At 36.9% G+C, this 24,828-nt stretch overlaps 1 protein-coding gene across 5 annotated transcripts in view; it reads left to right on the top strand.

Moving 5' to 3' along the window:
- Nucleotides 1-24,601, top strand: part of CNOT6 (CCR4-NOT transcription complex subunit 6) — a 60,582-nt gene extending 35,981 nt beyond the window's left edge. For 4 of the 5 annotated variants that reach the window (XM_072947063.1, XM_072947062.1, XM_072947060.1 and 1 more), the window contains exons 4-12: nt 1,404-1,489; nt 12,091-12,195; nt 12,277-12,345; nt 13,413-13,570; nt 14,322-14,476; nt 15,054-15,208; nt 16,106-16,336; nt 17,973-18,175; nt 20,077-24,601. In XM_072947063.1, coding sequence (XP_072803164.1) covers nt 1,404-1,489; nt 12,091-12,195; nt 12,277-12,345; nt 13,413-13,570; nt 14,322-14,476; nt 15,054-15,208; nt 16,106-16,336; nt 17,973-18,175; nt 20,077-20,289 — 1,375 coding nt within the window. In that variant the 3' untranslated portion in view covers nt 20,290-24,601. The remainder of the gene's footprint in view (nt 1-1,403; nt 1,490-12,090; nt 12,196-12,276; nt 12,346-13,412; nt 13,571-14,321; nt 14,477-15,053; nt 15,209-16,105; nt 16,337-17,972; nt 18,176-20,076) is intronic. The other variant, XM_072947064.1, reaches the window with a different exon arrangement.
- Nucleotides 24,602-24,828: the final 227 nt, after the last annotated feature.

Below are 24,828 nucleotides of genomic sequence, written 5' to 3'. Positions count from 1 at the left end.
AAGCCGGACTGTCATCTACAAGCTGTGTAATTCGGGACAGGCTTCTTACAGCCTTGCCGAGTGTTTCTTCGTCTGTAAAGTTGCTATAGTAACTCCCCAGCCAAGGCTGAGATTGGAGATGATGACTAAAAGACTACTAGCAGCCCTGCTTGACACATTCTGTGTTAATAAATGGTAATTGCTGTTTCTCTCATTACCTCTGTCTTATAAGATAAATGAGATCTACCCAAGTTGAATAGAAAGCCAGTTTCCATCTGTTATGTTAATTCCAATGGAACACCTTGCCTCATTTCATACTACCTGTCTTTTTTTCTTTGATTCCACTGGCTTTCTGCTGCCATCTATCATTTGCTACATGGTTAAAGGGAGTAAGGATTTTGTGAGTTTCTCTGCCTCTATTGCTCCCGGTCCAGCCTTTGACATTTTTTTAGGCTTAATTATTGAGTATATACCATCAATCCTCTGGGCCAGGTTTACTTAAAGGAACTCCTTTTCCATGTGATATATTTGGAAATAAACAGGAATCGAGTATTTAGAACAAGTTTTTCTTGTTCAGTTTATGGCCTCACCAACCTCTGGTTTACTCGTTAGTAACCAAGGTTCATTTAAATTCCAAGAACCAGGGATTATAGAAACAGTTCTCATTCACATGTAAAAATTGATAAGTAAACCTTATTGTAAGAAAGTGCCAGTATCTTAATATTGGGTCTTTGTTTTTCTTCCTAGTGGGTATTCCTTTCATAGTTATATTTTCTGTACAAAACAAATCATTAAAATAATCAGTAGTTACTATAGCCACCACTGTTTCTAAAGTGAAATTTAGTAAATTTGGAGAAAGAGTAATCATAAACTTACTGTATAGCTGTCATAAGCTGCTTTGATTTGGTACTGTATGATCATTTAAATTCCCTTTTTAGCAGTTCACAGGTTAGGTGGTTTTATCATTGCCACTTTCTTAAACACATATTGTAGACCTTCATGTGTGCTAAACCAGAGTTGCTCTCAGGGTGGTGTGTGGACTGTGCCATTTTCGAACTGTCATCAGCCTGCCTGCAGTGACACACATGAGAGTGATTTTATATCTGTTGAATCTAATACTCTTGAAAGAATTGGGGTTTATATCTTGTTGGTCTTTTTTTTTTTTCTCAGTTCATTTTTATAGTAATTCATTTTTTTTCCCCTGTGTCTTACAAATGTATTGGTCTGTGGCTGTTTGGGTTTTTTGTTGTGTCTTAGTTTTTTTAAGACCTCATATGGTTTGAGAAGCACTATGCTAGATAGATACTGGAATATAATATTAAATTTGGTCATTCTTAGGAGCTTTCATAATCCTAGAAATTATTGATTTTTGCTGTTAATTAAAGGTTAATATGTCTTCTGACTCGGAATTTTTACGTCAACAGGGAACTCCATTTAAATAACAACCTGTTACGAGTTCTACCTTTTGAGCTGGGAAAACTGTTTCAGTTGCAGACTTTAGGCCTGAAAGGTATGACTTACCATATTTGTGCTTCTTATGATTTGTATGTATGTCTTGGAGTCTAAAGAAGCCACAAGAGAAAGTCTTTTTGACAGGGGATTTGCACTGCACGTTCACTGTTCCACAGAGCTCATCAGTTTGTTAGATACAGCCCAGTGGTTTTTTCTCTCTTTCACCTATAGATTGTCTGCTACTAGTCTTTTTATTCTTTTTTGCTCCTAGCCTAGCCTTGCTTTTCTAGCCTTTGTTTCAGTCACCTCTGTGTTCTGGTGATACATTCCTGATGTCATACTTTATTTCATCATGCTGTAAATAGCTTTTTAAAAAAATATTCAAACCTCAAAAAGTGGAGATTCTCACAAAGTGCAGAAAACAAGTGGAAAATTTTGATCCACTTGGACCCTCTAATAAAGACCAGTATTTTAAAGCATTTTTTTTTAAAACTAAAAAAAAATTTAAAAATTTAAAAAGATTTATGAGGACTTAATTAATACATTAGAATATGGGGGGCATGATTGACCCAGTAAGAACTATTGGGATATATGTTTTTAAACCAGCAAGATTAAAAGTCACATTTTAATAATATGTCAATAACTAAATTTTTCCAGATGTACCCAGCTTGCTCTATAATTGATTACTAAAAAAGTCACATAACGAAGTCTTCAAAAATTATACTTTTATTTCTTGAAAGTACAGTTATAAAATGAGATTTTACTTCTATAAATCCCTTTCATGTCATAAAAGTAATGGTATTGTTCACAAAACCAAATGGAAAACAACAAATAATACATTTACCAAGTATATGTAAGACCATGTTCAACAAACATCAAGTTTATATTTATAAATGGTTCTTCGGGAGGTTTTTTTTCCTGTGTGGGCTGCAGTGTCTGAGGCCTCTTAAAATGAAGGTCAGGGAAGTGTGAGCTGCAGATTTCTTTTTCTGTTATGTCTCTCCATGGTAAGTCTAGCTTGTTTTTCTTTGCCTGTTTTAAATTTGAAAAACAGAAAAATATAAAATGTAACAAAGTATACGTATATTGACTATCAAAATTAACAGTATTTTGTCACTTTTGTGTGTGTTTTTTAGTGCAAAAGAAATAGACCATTACAGGATGTTAAGGCCCTCTTTGTTCCTCTTCTAGTCTTTTTCTCATCCCAGAGAGAGTTACTGTTTATATCCTTCTGGCTCGAGGTTTTGTAATCTTATAGTATATATTTTACAAACCTTAATCTATATTCATTTCTTTAAGGATTCACAAACTTTACTTGAGGTGAGGGTCATTAGTCACAAATTTTCAGGCTGAGTTAACATGGGTAAAAGCTTCTGAAAGTAAATGCTGGAGATGGGAGGGCAGTCTTTGTGGCACCTTCATTTTTCATGATCCCTTGCTCTTCCATCTCAGAAAGATGCTTTACTGTTTGACATTTACGCTTTTACGTTTCTTTCTTGAAGCATCGTTTCACAGATATTTGTTTATCTCAGATACTCTGTTGGACGTTGTTACACATCTGTTTGCAACAGCAGTCTTTTCACTGATTTCACCTCTTTTAGACCAATCCAGAGTTATCTTCCTGAGCTTTGCAGCTTACACTGTAATGTGCTCCTTTCTCACTTCTTGAAAGAGTTACATTGTGCTTGCTCTCTGAAAACTTCTTTCACTGATTTCTCATGGTACCTGTTAATGAAGAGAAAATGTATCACTTAGTTCAGAAGTCATATCTGTCTGCTACATCATCCATTCATAAGATACATATTTCTGTCTCATGAATCAGTTCATATCATTGTCTTTAAAGTTGATTACATAGGATTAGCCTGCTTCACTTTTTTTTAAACGTTTTTCCATGTTCTTCAAAATTGTTCTGTAATGAAAGGTAGGACTGTAACCTTAGATGTCCATTCATTCACTTTTTTATTTTGAGATACTTAAGAGATTCATGTGACCCTGTAAGAAATTATGTAGAACAAGTCATGTGCCTTTTACCAGTTTCTCCCCAGTGGTAACACCTTCACTCCTGGCAACCACTGATGTGTTCTCCATTTCTATAATTTTATTATTTCAAGAACAATCTATAAATGGAATCAGGCTTTTTTCCCTCTCAGGTTGATTTCTTGGAGACTCACCTGGGTTGTTGTGTGTTTGCTTCTTGATGTTGAGCAGGGTTCCTTGGTACAGATACATCATGGCTGGTTAACCCTTCAGCTGTCTAAGGACATCTGGGCAGTTTCCAGTGTTTGGCTGTTACAGATGAAACTGCTGTGAATGTTCTGTGTGCAGGTAGTATGTGAATGCCCAGTACAAGTGCCCAGCAGTGCAATTGCTGGGTCATAATGTTAGAAACTGCCAGACTTTTCCAGAGTGGCTATTCTATTTTACATTTTCACCAGTAATAAACGAGTGATCCAGTTTCTTTGCATCCTTATCAACATTTGGTGTTGTCACTATTTTTGTTTTAGCCTTCCTGATAGGTGTGTAGTGGTATGTCACTGTGGTTTTAATTTGCATTTCCCTGATGGTTAAAGATATTTAGTATCTTTGTGTATGCTTATTTGTCATCTGTATAGCATCGTCTGTGAAATAATCTCTTATGTCTTTGCCCGTGTCCTATCTAATTGGATTGCTTACTTTGTTACTATTGGATTTTGGGTCCTTTATATATTTTAGATACTAGGCTTTTGTCAAATACATGATTTGCACGTATTTTCTCCTGATATGTAGCTTGTCTTTCCATCCACCTAACAGAGTGAAAGGATTCTAATACCCAATTCCAGTACGTGTATGTGGCGGGGGGTGGTGAGGGTTGGTTTCCCCCAACAGCAACAATTCTAGGACACTAGCTGGATGTCCTACCGTTCAGCTCAGTTCTGACACTGCTCAGAGATAGCATCAGATTCTACAGGTAAAAGGCTCTGTCCTGCAAGACTCCCCTCCCCACACCTTTCCCTTCCAACTTCAGGTGCCAGTCATGAGTCTAGGTTGTCACTTGTCTTTCTGACCAAACAGCTACAGATTGGAGGTTCCCGTGACCTTCTCCTTGGGTTTGATGAATTTGCTTGAGTGGCTCACAGAACTCAGGCAACCCATGGACTCTCTAGATTACTGGTTCATTATAAAGGGGTATAACTCAAGAATAGCCAGATGGAAGAGATGCCTAGGCCAGGGTGTGGGGAAAGGACACAGCTTCCATGTCCTCTTCCAGGTACATCATTTTCCTCAAATCTCCACGTGTTCACCAACCCAGAGGCTCTCTGAACCCTGTCCTTTTGGGTTTTTATGGAGGCTTCATTCCGTAGGCATGATTGATCAGATCATTGGCTGTTGGTGATTGCTCCAGCCTCTCCCCTCAGGGAGGTGGGACTGAAAGTTCCAGCCCTCTAATCATGTAGTTGATTTTCTTGGCAACCAGCCCCGGCCTTCAGTGGAGTCCAGAAGTTACCTCATTAACAAAACGAGGATCTTGATCACTCTCATCACTTAGGAAATTTCCAAGGTTTGAGGAGTTGTGTGCCAGAAACAATGGACAAAGACCAAATATATATTTCTTGTCATAAGTCACAATATCACATAAGATTTTTTTTGTAGCAAAAGTTTTAAACTTTGATGATATCCAGTTTGTCAGTTTTTCTTTTTATGGATCCTGCTTTTGGTGTCGAGTCTGAGAACTCTGAATAGCTCTAAATACCAAAGATTTTCTCCAATGTTTTGTCTGAGAAGTTTTATGGTTTTATGTTTTACATTTAAGTCTGATCTGTTTTGAGTTAAAAGAAGTGAGGATTAGTTCCCGGTTCGTTTTTTTGCCTGTAGATGTCCAGTTGCTTGAGCACCATTTGTTGAAAAGGCTGTCCTCCATTAAATTGCTTTTGCACCTTTTTCATAAGTCAGTTGGACATATCTGTGTGGCTCTATTTCTGGATTCTCTTTTCCTTTTATTGATCTGTGTCTATCCCTCTGCCAATATCACATAGTTTTTGGAACTTGAAACAGGGTAATAAGTCTTAAAATAGGATAGACTGGTTCCTCTGCTATAGTCTTCTGTTTCAAAATTGATTTAGCTATTACAGTTCTTTGGCCTTTCCATATACATTTTGGAATAATCTTGTCTTAGTTACAAAAAATATTGCTGGGATTTTGATCAGAATTGTGTTAAATCTGTTTATCAGATTGAGGAGAACTTGACATTTTTACTATGTAGTTTTCCAATCCATGAACATGCTATGTCTCTCCATATATTTAGATCTTAGATTTTTTTTCATCCCTGTTGTGTAGTTTTTGGTATGTAAGTCCTGTAAATGTTTCATTAGATTTATATCTGTCTGTTTGGAGTGATTGTAAATGATAATATATTTTAAACTTTGCTATCCATGTATTCATTCCCAGTATACAGAAATATAATGGCTTTTTATATTCTAGGTTTTTTGACAATTAAATTTTTTTTCTATGTAGAAAATTAGTTACTTGTAAATAGGGACAATTTGATTTCTTTCTTTTCAATATGCATACATTTTCTTTCCTTTTTCTTGCCTTATGGCACTGGCTAGAACTTGTTGCACTACCTTGAATGAGAGTTGTGAGAGCAGACATTCCTCCTTTTCCCCAGAAACGTACTTCATTATAGAGTATGTTAGCAGTAGATATTTTGTAGACACTTTATCTATTTGAGATTTCCCTCTGTTCTTCTTTTTCTGAGAGTTTTTAATCATGAGTGGGTGTTTAATTTTGTCAAATGTTTGTTCTGCATCAGTTGATGTCATGCGATATGTAGTTTTTCTTCTTTAGCCTGGTAATTAATTTTAAAATATTGAAAGATATTTAGTATCTTTGTGTATGCTTATTTGTCATCTGTATAGCATCGTCTGTGAAATAATCTCTTATGTCTTTGCCCGTGTCCTATCCAATTGGATTGCTTACTTTGTTACTATTGGATTTTGGGTCCTTTATATATTTTAGATACTAGGCTTTTGTCAAATACATGATTTGCACATATTTTCTCCTGATATGTAGCTTGTCTTTCCATCCACCTTGCATTACTGGAATAAAACCCACTTGATCATGATGTATAATTTAGTTATTGCTGACATCTGTATACTAATATTTTCATAAAGATTTTTGACTCTGTATTGATATATTTGTCTGCAGTTTTGTTTGTTTTATACTCACTTTGCCTGGTTTGGGTATCAAGGTAATACTAGCTTTATGAAATGAATTTGAAAGTGTTCCCTTCAGTTTTTTGGAAGAGATTCTGTAGAATTGAGTTAATTCTTTTTTAAATAGAATTTTTCAGTGCAGCAATCTGGGTTGGGGATTTCTTTCCTGTTAGTTTTAAAATTATGAATTCATTTCCTTTACTAGGTCTAATGCTATTTAAATCATCTACTGGGCAAGTTGTAACGGTGTGTGTTTTTCAAGGAAGTGGCCCATTTCGTGTATGTTGTTAAATTTATGTATATAGAGTTGTCTGTAGTATTCCCTTACTCTTCTGATTTCTGTAGGGTCTGTAGTGATTTCATTGTTGGTATTGGTAGTTTTGTCTTCTCTCTTTTTCATTATCAGTCTTGGTAAATGTTTGTCAATTTTATTGCTCTTTTCAAAGAAACAACTTAAATATTTTTTTCTCTATTTTTTTGTTTTCAATTTTATTCATTTCTGCTCTTTAATATATTTATTCTTTTTGCTTTTATTTTGCTCTTTTTCCCTAGGTTTCTAGGGTAGGAGCTGAGATGATTGAATTGACACTTTTTTCTTCTATATATTCATTTATTTTCTAATGCATTCATCATTCTCTAAATCTCCCTCTTGGCTCTACTTCAGCTGTATCCAGCAACAGATTTTGAATGTTGTGGTTTTATTTTCACTAACTCAGTACATTTTAAAATTTCCCTTGAGACTTCCTTTTTGACTCATGGATCATTTAGAATTTTCCAAGTATTTGCAGATTTTCCTTATTGTCTTTCTGTTACTCATTTTTAGTATCATTTCATTGTGGTTGAAGAATATATTCTGTATAATATCTTTTAAATTTATAGACATTTGGTTTATTACTCAGGATATGATCTGTCCTAGTATGTGTCCCTGGGGCACTGGACAAGAATATGTATTCTGCTGTTATTGGATAGATGGTCTATAAACCTTGATTAAATCCAATATGTTTATCTAGTGTCTATTAGATTGATGATGCTGTGGATTTTGTCTAGTTCTATCAGTTTTTGAGAGAGGGCTGTTGAAGTCTCCAACTATAATTGTGGATTTCTCTGTTGTCCTTTCAGTTCTGTCAGTTTTTACTTAGAATATTTTGCAGTTTTGTTGTTTGGTGGATACATTTTAGAATTGCTGTGTCTTCTTGGGGATATTGAGCTGTTACTATTAATTACACAATGCCATTTGCAGTCTGGTAATTTTATTTTCTCTGTCGTCTACTTTATCTGATATTTAGCCACTCCTGCTTTCCTTTGATTAATGTTTGCACAACATCTTTTTCATTCTTTTCCTTTTAGCCTGCTTATGTTGTTATATTTGAAGTGAATTTCTTGTGGACAGCATATAGTTGGGTCATGTTTTTAAATCACTCAGCCAATCTCTGTCTTTTAGTTGGTGTATTTAGACCATTTGCACTGTAATTTAGACCATTTACATTGTAATTATTGATTTATTGGGGCTTACATCTACCATTTTATTTTTTGTTTTCTATTCTTGTTTTTTGTTTCTCTGTTTTCTTCTTTCTTCCCTGCCTTTGGGTTACTTGAGCATTTTTTTTTACATTTCCATTTTAATTTGTCTGTAGTGTGTTTGAATTATCTATCTGTATATCTTTTTTAGTGATTACTCTAGGTATTTCAGTATAGAAACATAACATTACAGTCTTCTGGTGTTATTACTATACCAGTTTGAATAAAGTATAGAAACCATAACTGTAACTCTTTTTGACTCTTGACTTGCCCCCTTATTTAACTGCCAGACATGACTTAGAAAACCTGAGGGAAGGAAAGCCTGTTACAATTGTCCCCTCCCTTTTTTAAAACATAGTCTTTTCTTCCTTCCTAATATTCCAGGTTTCCTTCTGTTCTCACTTCCTTTCTATTTAGAGAACTTCCATTAATGATTCTTTCAAGGGAGGTCTGCTGGCAACACGTTGTCTTAGTTCTCTGTCATCTGAAAATGCCTTTGTTTCTCTTTCATTCCTAAAGGATGTTTTCACTGGATATAGGGTTCTAGGCTGACAGTTCTTTTCTTACAGCACTTGAAAAATTCTGTGCCGCTTCCTTCTGACCTTTGTGATGAGAAGTTTGCTGTTACTCAAATTGTTTTTCCCCTACAGATAAAGTTGTTTTTCTCTGGCTGCCTTCAAGATTTTTTTCTTTGTCTTTAGTTTTCAGAAGTTTAATTATAATGTTGCTTGGTGTAGATTTCTTTGAGTTTTTTCCAAAAGAGGAAGTTTGGGTTTTATTAGCTTCTTGAATCTATCGGTTTAGGTTTCTTGCCAAATTGGGCGAGTTTTCAACCATTTTTGGGGTACTTTTTCAGCCCTGTGTTTTTGTCCTCTGCTTCCATGACTCTGAGGACATATATGTTAAATCTTTTTGTTGTGGTCCCACAGGTCCCTGAAGATCTGTTCTTCTGTTTTGTTTTGTTTTTTTCTCTGCAGCCCGTTCCCTTTCTGCGGCTTAGATTGGGTATTCCTGTTGTGCTGTCTTCCAGTTCACCAGTTCTTTTCTCTGACCCTCTGTTCTGCTGTTGAACTCGTCCACTGAGCTTTCTATTTCATTTATTCCATTTTCCAGTTTTAATATTTCCATTTGGTTCTCTTGTGTTTTGTTTGTTTACCAAAACTTTCTTTTTCTTTATTGAATTGTCCTGTTTTTTAATTTTTTCATTTATTTCAGGCATGTTTGTAATTTCTCATTGAAGCGTTTTTTCGTGCTTTCTCTGTTTTGATCAAATGATGCTAATGTTTCTGTCATCTCAGTGTTGGAATCTATTATCTTTTTCATTCATTTTGAAATCTTCCTGGTTCTTGATATGATTAGTGATTTTCACATGAAACTGGACATATTCATATTACGTTGTAAGACTTTAGGTCTTACTTAAACTTCCCCCTGACTTTCTCTGACTGCTGTGGCAGGGAAATGGAGCGCACCATCTCCTAATGGCCAGGGCGGCTGGAGTTAAGATTCCCTTTAGCCTTTGTTGACACTTGAGGATTAACTGGGTGCAGGTAGCAATTTTGGCTCCCTGTGTGCCAAGAGTCACTGCATTGGGTGACTTCATTACTGCTGGGAGGTGGTGAAGGTCTTGACTCTCCTCATCTCCTGTGACACCAGTCCCCGGAGGAGAGGCAGAAGCACCTCGATACTGTGGGTTGAGGTAGAGTCTAGGGTGGAGGAGGAGGGGCTCGTTGCTGCCTAGAGGGGATGTAAGTCCCAGCTCCCTACTTGGTGTCGTCTCTGGCAATACCTGCTAGGGCTTTGGGGCACCTCCTTACTTCCTCAGAAGGGTGGAAGTCTAAGCTCACTGCTTGGTCTTGGCCGGCGCGAGTAGAGAGGACATCATTTATGTTTCTGTGGTGTTTAGCTGGCGTCAGAGATGTTACTGTCTGAAGGCCTGGATTTGTTAGACTGCCCTTTCCTTGTTCTTGGGCTTCTGTTGGAGCTTTTTCTGGACCCATTGATGTTTCTCTGTTGCAGGTTTCTTGACCTTCATGGCTGGGATCTGTGAGGCTAAAAAGTAAAGCCAGGGAGTTCACCACTGTGTTGTTCCTCGAGTCTTGAGGTCTTTGGTCATTCTGCTTTCTCATCACGTTTCAGAGTCTTGTTTCTTTACCCACAGTCACGGGGTTTTGGTTGTACTTAGCAGGATGTTTACTCCATCCTTCCAGAAATGGCTTCTCTCATTCAGTTACGTTCCTTAGTTCTGAGGGCTCAGAGACACCGTGTTGTAATTCCAGAATTGTATTGTGCTTGTTAACTTCACCCTAAGTATGTTACTCTTCCAGGCACGAAGAGCAGACTAGTTTTAGATTTAAAGGAATTTCAAAAAGCAAGTAAATCTTGGGGAATATACCATTTGGCTTTGTGCATTTATTAGAGAGTCAAAAATAGATGTTTGGGTTTGAGAATGGTTTTTAATTTTATAGAAAGATCTTAGAAGGGATGATCACATAGTTAATAAGTAGCCAGCAGTTGCCTCTAAATAATGTTTTGCACTAGAAAGTAGGAAAAAGACAGCATTAGTTAAGGTCTAGTTGGAATGGGATGCTTATCTGATACTGAGAAGTTTTTAGTTGACCTCATTTTCTCAAAATGTCTTTAACAAGAGTCCTAGTAACTTTCCGGTTACAACTATCTTCCTCATAGGATTGTGACTAAATGAAAATTTCAGCGTCTGGTAGCTATAAAGAACTGTGCACATATAGGGGAACGATTCTGTTGTAACTTGCCTCCCTGTAGACACACACTTTGCACTTACAGGAGCACATTTTTACCTTTAAGGTTCTCAGATTTTAAGAGCTGTGGGGTCCTAGGGATCTTAAAGTCAGCCAGCTCAGCTATTCTTCCATCCGTGTGACCCACCTTTCAGCGGAGGGCCCTCCACTGCCTCACAGGCCCAGGCATTTCGTCTTAAATGATTCTGAGGTTTACTACCCTTCTGCTTTGAGCTGGCTTTCCTAGTAGATCTTATCCCTTGGTCCTTATTCTGCTATGAGTCTACTCTTTTACAAGAAAAAAGGAAAAGAAAACACTTTTTTTCTGTGCTATGGTCATTCTTATATCCCATATCTTTTTTTTTTTAATCTGGAATGGCCAAGATCTTTCATCATTTTCATTATTTTCTTCAGTCTATTGAATTTATTAGTCTTTCTTAAAATGGAGCTGTGGCCTGCGGAATAGTATGCTGCTTGTGTGGCACGGACAGGAACTTTGCTTCTGAAACAGTGTCCGGGACTGTTATTTCTCATATGTACCTGAGAAATCCTTCTTAAGAGGATTTGTGACAGTTACAGATACATGTAGATCATTGCATTTGCTTTTATTTTTTGGCACTTATGAAACAGAGATTGAATTTACAGATGGATTGTGATCCTGGAGTTTTCCCCCTTCCCTAGTGAGTGAATCTGAAACTAAGCTTTTCCTGTCTTGTTCCCATATTATGTGTCCCATATTATTCATCAGAATTTTTAAAAATCGAAGTGCTAGACTCCCTTGTCATCAGGATGTTTTCTTACCAACTTTGTTGCATTCTTAAGTGTTGATCCTCCGAGTCATCATATTTGCTGTCACCTTTCCTTTGTCTAAGTCCTTCTTCCCACTCTTCTCCAAGCCAGTTTTGCTCTCTTTTGGTCCTTAAGAAAGTGTTGACGAGGCAGGCTCAGATCCAGAGCACCATTAGGTATCTTCTAGATTGACATCAGCCCATTAACAGTCATTTTTTGGAGACCTCTATAGAACATGGTGTGAATCGTTTTCACTCTTCACATTAAAAACTGAAAACATATTTTCTCTAATTTGGTATGTTAGTAATACATTGTTATAGGGGATCTGATAATTTGGTATTTTTTTCGGTTTTGAAGTATTTTAGTGCTTGTTTTGGTTTCATTTTACCTGTTTTAAATATTTCCAGGAAATCCACTCACCCACGATATATTAAGTCTCTATCTGGAACCGGATGGAACAAGAAGGCTGCTGAACTATTTGCTTGATAATTTGGCAGGTGCTGCAAAAGGAAGTAAGTGGTCATTTGATTAAACTATTTTTTTATAGAGACTTGTAAGAACATTGTTTAATTTTGTGTTTTTTGTTGAACTAGTTTCAACAGACCAGCCACCACCAAGATCTTGGATTATGCTACAAGAACCAGACAGAACACGGCCAACTGGTTGGTAGCCTAATGTTTTAGATCTTACTTTTGCTTGGTCATTGTAAATCTAATAGTATTATTAGCATGCTTTAGATGATGGGCAGTGTCACAGTAGAATGCTTAAGGTTGATTTGATTTTGGAGATGATAATAAAGACTTAATTCTTGTTTCCCTGGCCTCTGTACTGTGCTCTAGAAAGTAAGCTATCAAGCTGTACTTCCCAACCAGAGGCTATTTTATCCCACAGAGGACATTTGGCAATGTCTGGAGATATTTTTTGACTGTCAGCAGCTGTTGGAAGTGCCCTGGCATCCTGTGGCTAGAGATCAGAGATGCTGCTGAGCATCCTACAGTGTACAGTGCAGCACCCCACAGCAAAGAATTTACCTACCCGCAATGTCAGTGGTGCCACCCCTGAGAAAACCTGCTGTAAAATATTGATCAAATTCAGTTATAATAAATACACCAAAGTCTTTCTATATTGTAAGTTTCCAGATCCTACTACGTTCTGAATATATTTGATAATACAAAATTTTAAGATAGAACACCTCTTTGAGAGAGAAATTGAACTAATGACCTCTAATTTCCTTTTTAAATTATTTGAAAACAGTTCGGGCACTTTTGTGATATATGTAATAGTATTTGCCCTATAATAAATACCCCTTTCTTTTCATGTGAATTAGTCACAGTTGCTCTGTAGAAGAAAATGAAGGATGCCTATACGAAAACTTCTGTCAGGTCTCCACATCCTCCATTAGCAGTTGGTGAAGTGGGGGAGGGAGTAGAGAAATGAGGAGTCCTGCTCTTAGAGGCTGAAGGGCTCACGATCTTAGTCTTCTAGCTTCGGAGCCATCTGTGCGTACCTCTGGCAGGAGCACGTTATCACTTGCATTATAATTTGTTCACACGTCTGTCCTTCGTTTACTGTCTGACTTTATTTATGCCTTGTCTGGCGCTTAGTAGCTTTTCAGTGAATATATATTGAATTAATAGTCAAACCTAGCATTTAAGTGAAAACTATTGAAATTAATTATGTTTTTTTTTTCTGCCACGTGTGTGAATAAGTAAAGCTATCTTTCCTACAGCCTTGTTTTCTGTCATGTGCTATAATGTTCTTTGTGATAAGTATGCGACCCGGCAGCTGTACGGCTACTGTCCGTCGTGGGCGCTGGACTGGGACTACAGGAAGAAGGCCATCATCCAGGAAATCCTGAGCTGCAACGCTGATGTCGTGAGTCTTCAGGTAGGTCAGCTGGAAAGCATTTATTTAAATTGCACAAATGCCCCAACATTGATAAAGCAAGAAACCTGAAGTCCTGGCTGTAGCAGTTCTTAAAATACTGACTTCTTCTGTATTTAGTAAATTCTGAGAGCATTCATTGCTTTGTATTGCAGCACTTTGGTGCCAAACTAAGCAAATGGGTTAAGCTAGGGTTTAAGCATTTACTATGATGGCCAAATGTTCACCTTTTTCTCCCCGATGCCCCTGCTTGCTGTTATGAATTGGGTGGCCATGTTACTGAAATTGTGGCATTGTCAAGGTATAATTTTGCTTTACTACCAGCGGTAACTGAATAATGAGAGTGGAAAGAACATTAAACCTGGTACACAGTAACTAGGTTCTCAGTCCAACTCTCATAATAATTTATGACCTTGAGCAAGTCAGTTTCTTCTTACGGCCTGAAATTGTGATCTGTGGAGTTACTTCTCTCTATTCTTGTTCTACACCATTTCTAAAATACAAAGAAGTATACATGCATAGAGCTGATGTCTTTGCAGTCTTTACTTCTCAACAACAAAGAATTGACTTTGTCAGCTGGTACTTGTAAAATGATAAGTAGGTGTTCTGATTGATTTCAGATAAGTTACATCGAAAAGATACTATATTCTTCATCCTACAGATCAGTCCTTTGAGATTATTTTAAGCTCTCAAACTGTACAAAATAATTCATAGGACTAATTTTGAAATAACTTTGTTGTTTACAATTTTTCAGGAGGTTGAAACGGAACAGTATTACAGTTTTTTTCTGGTAGAACTGAAAGAACGTGGCTATAATGGGTTCTTTAGTCCTAAATCTAGAGCTAGGACAATGTCGGAACAAGAGAGAAAACACGTCGATGGCTGTGCAATATTCTTCAAGACAGAAAAGTAAGTCATCCTATTTTTTAAAAAAATACTTCTCTGTTTGCTGGGAGGGGGTCAAGGGGATGGAAATTAGTTGGCAAATAAGAAAATGAGGCACTATATTATTTCTCAAGAAAACAATACTGTTGACTCATAGGGTTTTGTTTTGATTCATCAGAAATAACATTGTTTCAGAGGACGTGTTGGAAGTGCTGCTATCTCTCCGTGTGTCTGCTACGGTCTAACTCCAGTTGTTGAAGGCCTTGCAGTTGCATTCCCTCCAGGGTGGTAGAGAGATTCTTAAACCCATACTTTGGAAGAGAATTATTTGAAAAGTACAGGATGGAATATTTCAGCATGAAACCTAGATAGAAGATAACTACATTATCTTATGTTGTGAACATTTTTCAAGATGTTATTTGTGTCTGTAACAGACTGAGAGCAGCTTAAGTGGACGTGGGCAGCTTGGTGTTGGGAGGATTTTCCATACTATGATTTACATGCCATTATATCTGTTAAGGAAGATTAGGAAATTTGCACTTCCCACAAAGCTAAGGTCTTGGTATTCCCAACTTTGTTTGTGTCTGTTTGTTTGTTTTAGATTTACTTTGGTTCAGAAACACACTGTTGAATTTAATCAGCTAGCAATGGCAAATTCAGAAGGATCTGAAGCTATGCTGAACAGAGTCATGACAAAAGATAACATTGGAGTTGCTGTACTGCTGGAACTTCGAAAGGAGTTGATTGAAATATCATGTGAGTGACTTTTCCACTTCCTGTAAAATTGACCTCCAAAATTTAATAGATAACAGAAAATTATGTATTAATAGTCTTGTGTAATACCTGAAGAAACTCAGAATTTAAATCTTTTCTAAAGCATAACCATTTTTCTCTACCACAAAGCTTAATATGAGAAAGCATTGCCCAGAAAAGTATTTCAAAACTTAAAAGGCATAAAGCCAAAGAAAAAAATTTTTTTCCCTCTCCAAGAATTTTTCACATGAAAGAAATATTGAAGTAAATGTTAGTTAAAATAACTGGTGGAGAAAAGGTCTTCTGTATTTTCTTGGCAACAGGGATATTCTGTATCCTGACTTCTCTTCTTGACCTACTTGTAGTCATTACTTTCAAAGTCTTAAGTCTTGGAGAAATGGACCACTTATTTGAAATTAAAATATATATTTTTATTTAATAATATATTTAGAGTGACCATCCTGCCAAGAACTGAAACTTATGACACCTGAGAAACAGTTGGAAATAAGGATATTTAACCTGAAGGATAGAAAAGATGAAAGATGGAACTTAGTGACTGTCCTCAATGTATCTTAAGAAAAAGGGTATAGATTTAATTTTGTGAGGCTCAATTTGGGATATCTGAACTAAGCCCCAGATGTTTTAAGGAGCTGGAAGTATTTAAAAGTCAAGCTGTCCCAAATAGAATGGGCTGTCTTTGGGTAGTGTATCACCCTCTGCTGGAAGTACAAGCCACAGGTTAGCTGCCTGTTTCTCAGGTTTGCTGGAGGGCAGGCTCAGTCATCAGGTGAATTTTAGGGTGCTTTTTTATTCCTGAGACTCTGAGACACTACTTGCTTTCAGACCCTGTGAGAATATATGACGGACAAGGCTTTTTTGTTTTCTCTTTATCTAATATAGCTGGAAAGCCACATCTTGGAACAGAAAAGCAACTTATTCTCGTGGCTAATGCTCACATGCATTGGGACCCTGAGTACTCCGATGTGAAGCTGGTTCAGACGATGATGTTCCTCTCAGAAGTGAAGAACATTATTGATAAAGCCTCCAGAGGCCTCCAGTCCAGTGTATTGGGAGAATTTGGAACTATTCCTCTGGTGTTGTGTGCAGATCTTAATTCTTTGCCAGACTCTGGTAAAAAAAAAAATGTTCTTTTATATAGAATATTTACTCTGACTTAAAGTGTTTTTGTAATGTATTGTTTGTGATAATTCCAAATTTAGTAAATGAAAACTCAGTTTGTAGTGGCAGCCATGAATCAGGTTAAAATTTTCTCTTTTTGTGAAGTAGGAGGCCCATTTTGAAAATGAAGTGATACGAAAAACCTCAGAAGGAAGGATGTTAATTATCTTCAGTAAACATGTAGGCGATGACTTGAAGTAACTCGTTAAAGAACATATAATAGTGTTTCATTGTCCCTAGGTAACATACAGTCCAGACTCTGAAAATGTTATTAAGACAGCCTCTTTGAGATTCCAGCATGTGGTAATATAATCCAGTTTAAATATGATCATATATTTAAGGATCTCAAATTTTGGTATGCTTGATTAGAAAAATATGCCTCAGGTGGAAATTTAGGTCTTTTATTTGCACAGATCTGGCAGGTGATTTTAACAAAAAAGGAATAAGAATCTAAATTTTTTTTTTTTTATGAGAAAGGAGAAGAATACAGAAAGCCTTGTTCTTGAATACTTTTCCATAGATAGGACAGTAAATAAATCATAGTCCTTGTAATATCAAACTGAGTATTTCTTTTTTTGTCTTTTAGCCCCTTGTTTATACCTCACCGTATACACGAGAATACTTTCCCTTGGACTTGCATGCATGAGCATGCACACACACACACACACCATGCACACACGTTTGGAGTGGGTAGATTCAGTAGCGCGCCACTGCCCTTACGATAGATGGAGAGCAGTTAACAAGATAGAAACTATGTTAAAATTCATTTCAGGGTAAATAAAGATATAAGAGACCCATAATTCTTTAGTCCATCTCATCAAAGCTATCCAGAGATTACTGCTGCTGAAGCAGTTGAGGGTTATTGTCTGGCGGTTTCTCTGTATGCTTTTCATTCTCTGTTTAGCAACAAAATATCCGAGGGGCAAACAGAGACTCTTGTCAAATAACACAGATCTTAAGACCCATTTCCATGTCACAAAACTATATTTTGATAACAGACACTTGGGACAGTGTCCAGTTTTGCTAACTAATTAAATGAAAATTAAATATTTGCAGAACAATCTTATACTTAGCATTTTGGGAAAACAGTGTCCAGGGAGGATGAAGTGTCTGTGACTCTTTAGTAGCTGGCAGGACATACACCCCCCCTGCACCCCCCCCACTGCCCCCCACAATGAACCCTGATCTTGGTATTTTTACCAATAAATAATTTAGCATACGCTGAAACCTACATGCTGATATGTTGACTGAGGTGTTAATTTTTTTTTTTAGGTAGAAACATGAAGTTTTAAAACGTAAGAAACTAGTTTAACAAATACTCTACACCAGCCCAGTTGTAAGAATCATTTGAAAAAAGATAATTGAGAAGACACACATGTTCATGTGATAACAGTGACGTGTGAAATATTCAATATACTGTGATTAAAACCATATTAAAATGGATTTATACAACTTCCGGCAATGTAAAAAACAGTAAAACATTTTAGAAAGTGGGAATATGTGTGGTTTAAAACTACTTACTCAATTATTTTATGTGTTCACTGTATTATACTTGACAGTGCAAAAAGTGCATTCATTTTCTTTACAGGTGTTGTAGAGTATTTGAGCACTGGTGGAGTAGAAACAAACCATAAAGACTTCAAGGAACTGAGATACAATGAAAGTCTTACAAACTTCAGCTGTAATGGGAAAAATGGGACAACCAACGGAAGGATCACTCATGGTTTCAAGTTAAAGAGTGCCTACGAGAGTGGCCTGATGCCTTACACAAATTACACGTTTGATTTTAAGGTGAGTGTTGAGAGATTAATGACCTTGCAAAATCTGTTTTTTTAAAGAGTCTTGTAACTTATGGTACCTTTAAAACGTTACTGTTCAGAATGGAATTAGGCCATCTCGAATTCGTTGACAGCGATTTTCTTTTGTTACTCTTACGTAGAATTCCCTATTAGAGGCCCATCCCTGCATACCTATCAGAATAATTTCCAGGGTAAGAAATCATGTGAAATAATGATAGTAAATCCTGAGTTAACTCACCTTTTTTGGACTTTTTTTTTTTAATAGGTTCATTACTAACAACCAGATGATGTGTTTAATCTGATGTCAGTTGAGAAGAGGGGTCCCATGTCTCCTATTTCAGTTTAAGTGAAACTGTGCTCCTTGAGTACCAAAATGTAGTTTATTACTAGCCATGTTTTAATTTCTAAAATATGTATGTATCATTCACATGCTCTCTTCTACAGTTACTGGATTACAGTGTGGAGCTAGCCTTTCCTTAGTGATTCTCCTCATTTTTATTACCGGCCCTTGTCTAGGGCTTGTGGCCTTTTTAGCCACCTTTTACCTTTCTGCTCTCTTAAATCCTAGTTTTCCAGTTTTAACCTGCTGAAAAAAATAATCATTCAGGTTAGACTGTCCTATAGAGTATAAATAGTTGTGTTAATTGGTTCTGAATTTTGGAGCAGAGGGCTGTTCAGACTCCTTTGAGAAACTTGAAAACTGACAGTTTTTTACTTGACTTCGGTCAAGTACTGCAGACAGTGATTTAACCCTGGAAACAGATGAGTGTGCAGAGCTGTAGAGAGACTGGAGTAGACTCGGGAAAACTAGTGTGACTGACGGTGACCTGAGAGGAGGGAAACCAGGAGCAAATTGGAACTTAAATACCAAGGGAAGAAGGCCTTTCTAGGGAAAGTGGAGTGAGTGGTAAGCTTCAGAAGTGCGTGTGTGTGTGTGTCTGAGTGAGATTTAAGTTGTTTCACTGGAGAGCTGGTCAGAGAAACTAGAATATGATGAGCTGAAGAATATCTGAGCAATGCGGTAGTAAAAGCCAACTTTTAGGTTCTTATTTCAAGCAGATTGAAGAAGTGAGCATGATAACCAAAAGGTGAGAGAGATGAGGGATTTTTTTCTCTTGTTCCTGTTACTGATATATAAAGTTGGGAAGAAGACACTTGAATGTGCTTGAAATGCTTCTAGTCAAGAGCATGTAAAGGAGAGGCTGCAGTTACAGGGAGGAGTGACCTAGCTGTGTTCCAGACACTGTGCCCGGGTGCTGCTGAGGGTGTGGGAGGCAGAGTCAGCCTGGCCCTTGTGGAATCAGGATCTGGTGGGACAGAGAGGTCTGTGGTTACACCCTGGGGTATGCATGAGCAGGGAAGTCACATGTGGTAGGAGCTATTAAGGGGGTGAGGGAATGTCTTGGGAAAGTGATTATTACATTTGGTTCTTGAAGGTTGAGAAGGAATTCACCAGATGACAAGTTAAAGAAAGTGTTCCAGGCAGAGGGACAGCATGTGTGGGGGCCCTGGGGCAGAAAGGAGCTTGGCACTGTACCCCACTTCACTCCCCAACCCCGGAAAAGGCTAGTGTGGCAGTGGGATCATAAGCAAGGGAAAGATCATGGATTAAGTTAGGAAAGAGAAGCAGAGACCATATCATGAAGGATTCTTTAGTTCTCCTTAAAGATTTTGAAAAGATCCAGGTAGAAGGAGGAATGATTATCATCTCTAAACTTCCTTCATTCTGACACTTGAAGACTAGGGGTTAGATTTGGCCTGTGGAGCGCTGCCTTTTCCTGCAGGCTGTGACGTTTCTTTGCTTACCAAACATGGCTGAAAGTTCTCAGTATGTCGGTATTATCTTATGTGGTGCCTTGTCTTTTTTTTTTTTTCTCCTCTTCTGTTTTTCAGGGTATAATAGACTACATCTTCTATTCTAAACCTCAGCTGAACACACTCGGCATCCTGGGACCCCTGGACCACCACTGGCTGGTTGAGAACAACATCAGCGGCTGCCCGCACCCACTCATCCCGTCCGACCACTTCTCACTTTTTGCACAGCTGGAGCTCTTACTGCCTTTCCTGCCCCAGGTTAACGGCATTCACCTTCCTGGCAGGAGGTAGCCACGTACCTTCAGAGGATGACCTCAGTTTTACTCATAAACTCGTAGAAAATCTGAATATAGGGGAGTGAGGTATGGCCATTAGGGATTTTTTTTTCCTTAATAATAATGATTTGAGTTTTCATTCTGATTATTTGATAAGGATACGGTATGAAAGCCAGGTGCTAGCAACAAACAGACTCTGAGCCCAATATGCTTTATATACTGTCAGACAGGGATTGGTGTGTTTGCACCTGTCTTTAATTTGTTACAAGTACTTTTCCTGTTTCTTGTACCCAATATAATACTTTCATGCCTTGAAATAGGAAAATGTTGGAACAGCATATTCTCTTTGCACAGAAATCTGTAGCACTACATTTTTGAGGCCAGTAATAACATCCAGAGACCATTCTTCCACACTCTTCTCCTCCTTTTTCAGACATGTTTGTAAAATACAGAATTTGAATTTAGCCTTTATGATTGTATATGATCCACAGAAGACCTGATTTATGAAATTTTGTACTAAAAAAAATCAGATTTGGAGATGACTGTATTGTAATCTAAGGCTAATTTTTTTTGCCTGTTTCATGTGTTACAAAGGCCAGCTTGTAAAAGAGGCTGTGACAGACTTTTCTCTGCTGATGATTTGCGCTGTTAGGGTTTTGTGAGCCCTTTTGTACTACTTTGTTTTTTAATCGAGAACATTACTGTTTAAATCTAAATCTGTTTAAAGCTTAGGACATTTTCTTGGACCAGAGGCAACTTACCCATGAATTCCTGGGTTTTTACAAAAAACTATCTTATCTACCAGGACGGGTAAGTTGAGCGGTGAACGATCTGTAGGCATTTATGGACTGAATGTGATGGTCAATATATGCACATTCTGATATTTTTAAATCTTTAACTTTTTTAAGTTAAGAAAAATTACAGCTGCTTAAGTACAGCTTCTTAACTCCTTTTTGAGATACTTCCTGTCCTATCTCCGCTGTGCCTGCCTGAATTTATTCTCACCACACACTGCCTGTGCATGCAGAGAAAATCTGTGCATCCTCTTTTATATTTTTTAAATACTGTTTAACATTTGTGAGTTTTATGAAGATGCTTTTGTATGAACTGTGGCTTTTTTCCTTTGTGAAGCATTGAATGTCACATTTTGGAACATGCTCATAGGGTGGGCCCCTGGGCCTTTGCTCACCAGGCCCAAGCACTGCTTCTTGGTGTCATTACACAGTGCTGTTCATCACCCAGAATACTACTATCATGTGAATTCTTTTTGTTTTCCATGTATTCCTTAGTCTCCATGTTTTGTTTTTTTTTTTAAATCATTCCTTTAAAAAAAAAGATAATTTTCAATTTATGAAGCAGTATAAAATAAATGAGATGTATTTTCAAAACAGGTCCCTAAGACAGTTCTTCAGATCATTTTTAAAGTGACTAAGTCATTTTAATATGTCAACCAAGATAAGAGTTATTACACCCTGTATTTTGCCCTTAGTGCCATTAGTAGAGTAGAAATTAAAGGCAGCTTTAACTTTGCAAAGTAACTTGTATATGTTCTGTTCTCATCCATTCATTCTTCTCTCAAAAATCAAATGAATTCAGAGGGAACTTGATCTAACTGCTTTTGTTTCAACTGCAGGCAGGGAAGCAAAAGGACACCATGTATGTGAGCATTAAGAAAAGAAATTGTTGAATGTTAGTAACAATTTTTATACAGAGAATGAGTCATTTTGGATAGTGACTTAAAATTTTATGAAAAATGTTCAGCACTTAAATGTGCTTATTCTGTTTTTAAGAGAAAATAAAATTGCATACTGTTTAAGTAAATGATTCTTTTTTTTTTCCTTTTTTTTTTTTTTTCTTTCTTTTTCTTTTAAAAAAATTCTCCAGAAGATTTTGATCTTGAATCTTTGGGACCTGGTTTTTCCTTTGAGGTGTTTTTGTTTGTTTGTTTTTTAAGATTTTGTTGTGATTTTTTTTAATTTTTACTTTTTGTTTTAAGTTGTGCTGACACCAAACACATCCAGTTTATAATCAGTACATTGAAAGCTGGTGTTATTGATACAAAACCAATGCATAACTTTTTATGGGGCTTCTGTTTCTAATTTTATTTTTTGGGTTTTTTTGTTTTGTTTTGTTTTTTGTTTTGTTTTGTTTTTGTAAAGTGTGAATAAAAGATGTGTTTACTCATTTTTCCTAAACACTGTGTTGGTAATGTGCATCATGACAATTTCCAGCAAGGGCAAGCTTGAGCTGGTTGGACTGAAGAGACGAAGGAGCCCGCTGTTCTGCGATCCGCGTTGTGTGACGGCAGGCCCAGAGAGTTTTACGGGAGGGGGTGGGAAGCACTTACTTGTCTGTGTTTGTTAACGGAGGGTGTGTTCTCGTAGATGCTGGAACTAGAGTGCACTTGTTAGACGCTGAAGGTTTGAGCTTTACATGAAATGTTCTCATCTGTACTGTTATTGTCTACAATATATTGGAATTTGGGGGCAGCACAGTAGGATATAATGGCCTGTTAGTCTTGAAAATCTTTGTTCTTGCCTCTTCTAGGCATAATGCGTTCTGTGGGGCAGTTTGAACAGCTTCTCTACCTTATTAGATAGTGATAAATTGAACCAAGAGTGTAGGTTTATGACTGTATCCTTCAAAAGAGAAAAAAATACTTCGGGTCTGTAGGGAATAAATGGTCACACCATAATAGATTATGATACTTTTGTTAAGCAAGATTTTGTTTTTTAAATATTTTCTGTGTCCTAAATAATTTCCAATAATCCATATTTCCTAAAATGCAATAAAAACTAGTATGTTTTCGTAGTATAGGTTTTTTTTTCAAAAATTCTATAACAAATATATTTAATGTGGTGTTGCCATAGTGTAAATCCATCTTATGAGTGTTTTACAGAAAATTTGGGGTATATTTTCTGTTCTGCTGATCAGAAATTTGGAGGGGCTCAATTCGTGTAAAGTCTCTTGCAGTACAATTTACCATATTAGTGATGATTATTTATGTTTTAAGAATTTAAATAATGTTCATCAAATTAATTTATGGCATTATTTACACTAAAGTCGTAGAAACAAATTGTTGATTGCAACTTTAATAGTCCTAGAAGACAGGCAAGGAACATCTCCAAGAAGTGGTTTTATGTTTGTTTGATTTGGTGATAGCCAGGAACACTTGTTTTGAGTTAGCACTTTGAAACCTAAGGACATTATTAAATTGGGTGGAATGCACTTCTAAAATGTTGAAATTAAAATTTCAGAGTTCTAAGATTTCAGATTTTCAGTAATAAATTCCAGTTTAAGTATTCCTTTTTTCTTTCTTCTTCTTCTTCTTTTTTTAACTATTTAAACTTACAGAATTAATTTCCATAGTGACTTTTAGGGTTTTGGGGTCACATCATAGAAGGACAAGAGCCAGCCGAGGCAAAGCAGTTCACAGCAGCTTGTTCTTTTCATGGCCCAGTCAGCATGTCCCGTACAAATGCTGCAGGCGACTCAAAGAACACCGTTAGCAAGTGTTTCTCCCTCTCTCATGAACAGTATTTTAAGATGTTCGCTTTGCTCTTCTTTTTGGTTACATAAATGTTAGTGACCAGTATGTTGAAGTAGTGTCTAATAGAGCGTCTAGTCTTTATTCACAGGACATTATATAATGTGTAATGCACTGGACTAACTTTTGTTTACCGTTTATGTAACAAAACCCAGCACATTTTCTGCACTAAGCTCAAAGAATGTCCCGTCTGCCTAGGCAGCTCTTGGACAAGGGTGATGGGAAACTGACTATGACTTACGAACTTGTGGTAACAGGGACTTTACTTACTGTTCTTTCCAGTGGAACCTTCTTGGTCGGATTGTCGCTAGCTAGTATTATATTTATATACAGGGTCTTTTCTTTACTGATGTATTTTCCTACTCATAGCCAACCAATAAATTCAATATCTGTTTGAAATATTTTAAAAGTGTAATTTGTATAGCTGTAGTACTGAAGTTTGAGAAAAATATGTGTTAATTGGCTCACCACCTATTTAAAATTCTGAGTCATCTGGGACAGGGTTATAACTTGCCCTTTGAAAGGGAAGCGTAAATGGGGACAGGGCCGTGATGTGGTGAGACGTTGTAAACTTAATGTCCTTATTGGCTGTGTTATTCTGTATAACACTCATATCTTTGCCAAAGTTCGATTTTATATTTAGGCAACTGATGGTCCTTTTGCATTTAGGATTTTGTTGTTACCAGATACCTCATAATATAAGAAATGGGCTCATGTGTCTTTCATCCTTTGGAAGGAGGCTGACATATTTTAAATAAATGCTTTTAAATACAATAGCAAACATTGTGTTGGTGGGGTTATCCTAATTCACTAAGTGTTTTACTTGTTACATGTATATATTTTGCTGTATATATAAACTTTTAAAATGTCTGTCTTCCCAACTCTTCAGAACATTAAGTCCACTTGCTTTTTAGAAACTACTTTTTTAACAAATGTAAAATTTTATGTAGATGCTGGGAAAACAAATCCTTTAAATCACAGCACAATTTAGATAAAATGAATGTTTGC

The sequence above is a fragment of the Vicugna pacos genome, chromosome 22, assembly GCF_048564905.1.
Source record: "Vicugna pacos chromosome 22, VicPac4, whole genome shotgun sequence".
NCBI classification, from domain to species: Eukaryota; Metazoa; Chordata; class Mammalia; order Artiodactyla; family Camelidae; genus Vicugna; species Vicugna pacos.
Note: the sequence above shows the minus strand (reverse complement) of the source record. Positions and strands in the feature narration are given on the sequence as shown.